The 7,500-nt window shown below is 40.9% G+C and overlaps 1 protein-coding gene across 1 annotated transcript in view; it reads right to left on the bottom strand.

Moving 5' to 3' along the window:
- The window catches only part of LOC138969203 (uncharacterized), a 113,373-nt gene that overhangs the window by 56,213 nt on the left and 49,660 nt on the right, over positions 1–7,500 (bottom strand). Inside the window, exon 5 of the mRNA XM_070341937.1 lies at positions 3,802–4,525. Coding sequence (XP_070198038.1) covers positions 3,802–4,525 — 724 coding nt within the window. The remainder of the gene's footprint in view (positions 1–3,801; positions 4,526–7,500) is intronic.

Below are 7,500 nucleotides of genomic sequence, written 5' to 3'. Positions count from 1 at the left end.
TCTAATCCTAGGTCAACAATGTCCAGGGCCTACTTTGCTCCACGAACATGTTATCCCAAGCCACAGATAATCATCTAATCCGAGGTCAACAATGTCCAAGGCCTACTGTGTTCCACGATGTCCATCTAATCCGAGGTCAACAATGTCCAAGGCCTACTATGTTCCACGATGTCCATCTAATCCGAGGTCAACAATGTCCAGGATAATAATGTTTCATGCCGCAATTATTGTACAATGATGTCTTTCGCTTGTTCGTTATGCACCGGGATCAGAATGTCCCCAACCCATTGTGATGAAGGTATTAATATGTTATGATTCTTGTAAATTCATTGGCACATCGCATCATGGTAGCTTCAGTTCGCGCCTTGTATCTAACCCGGTAGAGCACCTTACTTGTGATACTCTAGATCTGGTGAAGGGTTCGAATCCAGGTCGGGACAGACATGAGTCAACTTTTTGTGATGAGGCCAACAACAACAAAATAGTCTGTTTACGGTATCCCGACCGACCCTATTTTTTCGCGCGACCCTAGACTCTTTTTTGGGGGGGCATTTGGATATTAAATGCATTATTTGGATAATGGCAGTTTTTAAAAAGTCTTTGTTTTTTGGCAAAATAACTTAAAAATACGGGTTTTTTGAGAGAAAAAATTAAAAATAAAAAAAATAAAAATCCCGACCTACCGACCCTATTTTTGTTTTGCCTATGTTACCGTAAACAGACTTTTTTTTTTGGGGGGGGGGGGCCTGACCTGTGGGACGGTCTCCAGGGCAGAGGTGCCCGATCAAGTGACCACCCAAACGGGAGCCACCCGCAGTGTTGGATTGGTTGAAACTGAGATGTGTTGTGATTTCAACGAATCAGAACCCGCGGTTTGTTCTCTCCCGTTTGGGTGGCACCCACTTTTGGTTCGTGCACCCCAGCACAGGTCCCAACCCCGTGTTACCGCTGTGACACGGGACAAAAATCGGCCATCCTGCCAGAAGTGACGGTGACTGACTACACACAAATACCATAGCTTTGCTTTAGCACTGGACGGAAGCAACCCGAATTCTTAGCAATGAGATAAGTCAGAAATAAAAATGAAAAACTAAACAAAAATCTAATCTTTCTTAAAGTGCCCTTATGAAAAAAAATGAAAAATTATCTGATGCTTCTAAAATCCCTTATTAAAGTAAACCTTGGTTATCTCAGCTCCCTGGCACACACATCTGGGTTAATTATCTTCACAAGCAAGGGACGCACTGAAACCAAAAGGACATTGTGACAGATAGCGCACAGAGCCATGGAAAAGAAGTGCAATTACGAGCAAGACGTGGTAAAAAGCAACCCATTTCCCAACGTCTCATCTTTTCCGCTTTAATTTTTGCTCCATCTTCCGCCAGTGAAATGCAGCGACGGGTAATGGATGGATTCGGAGTGAGCTAAGAAACGGAAAGCAAAGTTAGAATCTCTCTCTCTCTCTCTCTCTCTCTCTCTCTCTCTCTCTCTCTCTCTCTCTCTCTCTCTCTCTCTCTCTCTCTCTCTCTCTCTCTCTCTCTCTCTCTCTCTCTCTCTCTCTCTCTCTCTCTCTTAACCAGGCATTGTCAGACATTTATCCGTGCGCACACACACACACACACACACACACACACACACACACACACACACACACACACACACACACACACACAAATGGGCGAGCGCACGCACGCACGCACGTACGCACACACACACACACACACACACACACACACACACACACACACACACACACACAGTATGCCACTTATTCTCAAGTTTCAGAATTCACACCGCATTGGATTTTAAAGCCCATTAAAGAAAGGACAGAAAGAGAAAAGAAAAACAAGGGCGATAACAAAAGGAAAGAAAACAAGTCGCGTAAGGCGAAAATACAATATTTAGTCAAGTAGCTGTCGAACTCACAGAATGAAACTGAACGCATGCCATTTTTCAGCAAGACCGTATACTCGTAGTATCGTCAGTCCACCGCTCATGGCAAAGGCAGGGAAATTGACAAGAAGAGCGGGGTAGTAGTTGCGCTAAGAAGGATAGCACGCTTTTCTGTACCTCTCTTTGTTTTAACTTTCTGAGCGTGTTTTTAATCCAAACATATCATATCAATATGTTTTTGGAATCAGGAACCGACAAGGAATAAGATGAAAGTGTTTTTAAATTGATTTCGAAAATTTAATTTTGATAATAATTTTTATATATTTAATTTTCAGAGCTTGTTTTTAATGCAAATATAACATATTTCTATGTTTTTGGAATGAGAAAATGATGGAGAATAAGATGAACGTAAATTTGGATCGTTTTATAAATTTTTATTTTTTTTAACAATTTTCAGATTTTTAATGACCAAAGTCATTAATTAATTTTTAAGCCACCAAGCTGAAATGCAATACCGAAGTCCGGGCTTCGTCGAAGATTACTTGACCAAAATTTCAACAAATTTGGTTGAAAAATGAGAGCGTGACAGTGCCGCCTCAACTTTCACGAAAAGCCGGATATGACGTCATAAAAGACATTTATCAAAAAAATGAAAACAATATCTGGGGATTTCATACCCAGGAACTCTCATGTCAAATTTCATAAAGATCGGTCCAGTAGTTTAGTCTGAATCGCTCTACACACACACACAGACACACACACACACACACACACACACACACACACACACACACACACACACACACACGCACGCACGCACATACACCACGACCCTCGTCTCGATTCCCCCTCTACGTTAAAACATTTAGTCAAAACTTGACTAAATGTAAAAAGTAAGAAAAAGATGGAGACAAAAAAGCGACGTTAAGGCGATAAAGAACACTTCAAAGCAGAGTTGTTTGTGTTTTAAGCATGCACTACATTCCACCATCCGATCTAATTGGACGTTTTGCTTCCAGGCTCATCCTATGTGACCTGCAACTATGTTTCTGATACTAAGCGTATAAAAAAAACCTGTTTCGAGGCGCCTAAATACCGCCCGGAAAACTAAAGTCTGAGTAAATCCTGGACCGTGTTTTGCGAGACCACAGAAGAACAATGCAGAAGCACTGAGGTCGCATGAAGACAAATTGCAAAGACCTCTCTCTCTGAGGATATACCGGAAGACGTAGAGACCACACCGGAAGACGTAGAGACCACACCGGAAGAACTGAATCCGCACGGCCCTTTAAACCGGACACGCCACGGATAGCTGTGATTACTTAGCTGAGAAAGATCACAAAGCCTGCATGACGCCGCCTGTCCGTTTTTTTCTTTGCTCTGTTTTTTTTCTTTAAGTTTAATAGTAACTAACTTGCTTCTTTCATTGCATTTTGCTGCAATTATAAAGCCGTTTATTCACATAAAAATCCCCAAAAAATAGACTGCTAACGTTCCAAAATTCAGAATCATAAAACAAGAATGGTAGGTAATTTGAACGTTTTATTTATGACAAAACAAAACGTTATATTCGATGAAATAAAATTCATTCTTCAAACCTGACAAAGACTGAAAACTATTGGAGAACAAGGGTAATTATACTGAATTTGTTCCGTCGTTAAAGAAAGAGAAAAACGTTCAGCACTTTGGTTGTCTTAAGTCTACAAACCCGTAAATCTGTGCGATCGTCTTACTGCACCCCTTACCCCCCCCCCCCCCCCCCCCAACTCAACACACACGCACGCACATATATACAACACTCGAGACCTATACGCACACATATGTACATGCACACGCACGTATGCAATCACGAACCCTTCCAGACATACTGACATGACGTATTGTTGCGTATAGCTTGCATCGCTTTACCTTCAAGAAGAGCATCAGCATGTGTTTCGTCATTGTAATACTCCACTTCGCCATCCAGGTAATCCTCCACATCGACGTCATCGTCGGAATAATCGTCATACAATGACGCTTCGTCTCGTTTCTTCACATTAGTATATCTCACTTTATCGGCCGCTGTGCGTTTCTCAACGCCAGGTGGATCTGCGTCATTTTCCGATACCCCCTTGACTTTCATGACGTCATTTTCCGATAACCCCTTGACCTTCATGACGTCACTTTGCAGATGCGAATGTCTAACTTTTGATGACCGTGAGCTGGTTTTTGATGGTTGTTCCCTGCTTTTGTCGTCACTTGTGTGAAATGGTTCCACAAATGTCGGTAAAACATCCGTACCTTCTGACATCATCTCACTTTCTGTGACGTCAGTCTGCGGAGATGATTGTTTAAGCTGCGTCGAATCAGCGTCACTTATCGTCGTGTGTTCACTGTGTTCTATATCAATGTGCACGCCCGGATCATGTATAGTCGTGAACTGTGCGTCACTATCCACTGAAGAACGCACAGTGACGTCAGAATCAACAAACAGGTCACTCGACGTCCTGGATGTCGACGCGAAAAGCTGCTTCAGGGAGTCGTCGCTGACGTCCTTGTCCGCGAGAAAGATCCTCAGCAAGTCAAACTTGTTGCGGATAGTGCGAAGACGTGCGTGGAACTCCATCCGTGGTACTGGTCGCATGTGCATTTTCTGAAATATACACCAAAATCAGTGAGACAACTGCATGGGCAATCGCTTCAAATTATTCGATCAGTCAAGGTATCGATTAGTTAGTCAGCGTGGCTACTCAGTTCGGAATTGAAGAAGTTGGTCAGTCTCTGAGCCTACTCACAAACATAACTAATTAACGGTTTGATTTGGCAAGATTGTGAACCACATAGTTTAATCGACAACCTTTGTAATTTTGTCTACCTTTTTCCTAAGAGTAGAGCTATAATATCTCAGTTCCCTATCTCAGTTCAAATCAAAACTAAAAACAAACCTTTTCCGCAAACATTTACCGTGAAATACATTTTCAAGCCTGGTCCGTTCCTGATGGTCACTTTTGTCCCATGTACTGTACATAGTTTTTCACGTATGTGTTTTGCGCGCGCTTTTTGACGCTTTGATGTACGCGTGAGTGCGTATGTTTGTGATAATGTATTATTGTGCAATTTGTTTTATGTAGTGCGTGTGTGTGCCCGTGCGTGTGTTTGTGATAATGTTGCCGTATAGAGCAATGTGTTATTCATTGATATGTGTGTGATTGCATGTTAAATGATGTTTTGTTGTCGTAGTATTTTGATTGTACAGCACTTTGAGCAGGGTTAAACCCTGGATACATGTTATTATTATCATTATTTTAATACTGCTTTCACAGGAGAGCATGAATACTCTTGTAGCATGGTAGATACGCTCAGAGGGCAGGTCCGCCTTTAAAGCGATGTAAATAAAACAACTGGAATGGTGAATAAAGTAATTAACCAATCAGTATAATCGGGTCGAGTTCTAGGCTTTACATTTGATTGCTGCAGCTACTCGTGCTAAAAGTAGAAGTAGGCCTAATCATTGCAGCCTGCAGCCATTGCGGTGCAGGGCCTCCAAACCAATCCAGGGGAGGCAAACGTCTCGTACAGAATGACTCCTTTGTGGTTTGTATTATTACAGAGTTGTCTCGCTTCTCCCCGTGAATGAAAAAGAACGCAGAGTTAAAACAAATATATATATATATAATTTTTAAAAAGCCAACAGGTCAGATAAGGTACAAAATTAAATGAAGCTATAACAAGTCGCGTAAGGCGAAAATACAATATTTAGTCAAGTAGCTGTCGAACTCACAGAATGAAACTGAACGCAATGCCATTTTTCAGCAAGACCGTATACTCGTAGCATCGTCAGTCCACCGCTCATGGCAAAGGCAGTGAAATTGACAAGAAGAGCGGGGTAGTAGTTGCGCTGAGAAGGATAGCACGCTTTTCTGTACCTCTCTTTGGTTTAACTTTCTGAGCGTGTTTTTAATCCAAACATATATCTATAGGTTTTTGGAATCAGGAACCGACAAGGAATAAGATGAAAGTGTTTTTAAATTGATTTGGACAATTTAATTTTGATAATAATTTTTATATATTTAATTTTCAGAGCTTGTTTTTAATCCGAATATAACATATTTATATGTTTTTGGAATCAGCAAATGATGGAGAATAAGATAAACGTAAATTTGGATCGTTTTATAATTTTTTTTAATTTTTTTTACAATTTTCAGATTTTTAATGACCAAAGTCATTAATTAATTTTTAAGCCACCAAGCTGAAATGCAATACCGAAGTCCGGGCTTCGTCGAAGATTACTTGACCAAAATTTCAACCAATTTGGTTGAAAAATGAGGGCGTGACAGTGCCGCCTCAACTTTCACGAAAAGCCGGATATGACGTCATCAAAGACATTTATCAAAAAAATGAAAAAAACGTTCGGGGATTTCATACCCAGGAACTCTCATGTCAAATTTCATAAAGATCGGTCCAGTAGTTTAGTCTGAATCGCTCTACACACACACACACACACACAGACACACAGACACACGCACATACACCACGACCCTCGTTTCGATTCCCCCTCGATGTTAAAATATTTAGTCAAAACTTGACTAAATATAACAAGTCGCGTAAGGCGAAAATACAACATTTAGTCAAGTAGCTGTCGAACTCACAGAATGAAACTGAACGCAATGCAACGCAGCAAGACCGTATACTCGTATCATCGTCAGTCTACCGCGCACGGTAAAGGCAGTTGAATTGACAGGAAGAGCCTGGTAGTACTTGCGCTGAGAAGGATAGCACGCTTTTCTGTACCTCTCTTTGTTTTAACTTTCTGAGCGTGTTTTTAATCCAAACATATCATATCTATATGTTTTTGGAATCAGCAAATGATGGAGAATAAGATGAACGTAAATTTGGATCGTTTTAGAAAAATATAATTTTTTTTACAATTTTCAGATTTTTAATGACCAAAGTCATTAATTAATTTTTAAGCCACCAAGCTGAAATGCAATACCGAAGTCCGGGCTTTGTCGAAGACTACTTGACCAAAATTTCAACCAATTTGGTTGAAAAATGAGAGCGTGACAGTGCCGCCTCAACTTTCACGAAAAGTCGGATATGACGTCATCAAAGACATTTATCAAAAAAAGGAAAAAAACGTTCGGGGATATCATACCCAGGAACTCTCATGTCAAATTTCATAAAGATCGGTCCAGTAGTTTGGTCTGAATCGCTCTACACGCACGCACACACGCACACACACACATACACCACGACCCTCGTCTCGATTCCCCCTCGATGTTAAAACATTTAGTCAAAACTTGACTAAATGTAACAAGTCGCGTAAGGCGAAAATACAATATTTAGTCAAGTAGCTGTCGAACTCACAGAATGAAACTGAACGCAATGCCATTTTTCAGCAAGACCGTATACTCGTAGCATCGTCAGTCCACCGCTCATGGCAAAGGCAGTGAAATTGACAAGAAGAGCGGGGTAGTAGTTGCGCTAAGAAGGATAGCACGCTTTTCTGTACCTCTCTTTGTTTGAACTTTCTGAGCGTGTTTTTAATCCAAACATATCATATCTATATGTTTTTGGAATCAGGAACCGACAAGGAATAAGATGAAAGTGTTTTTAAATTGATTTGGA

Source organism: Littorina saxatilis, linkage group LG6, assembly GCF_037325665.1.
Source record: "Littorina saxatilis isolate snail1 linkage group LG6, US_GU_Lsax_2.0, whole genome shotgun sequence".
Lineage (NCBI taxonomy): Eukaryota > Metazoa > Mollusca > Gastropoda > Littorinimorpha > Littorinidae > Littorina > Littorina saxatilis.
The sequence above is the reverse complement of the archived record's forward strand: the minus strand, read 5'-3'. Positions and strand labels throughout refer to the sequence as shown.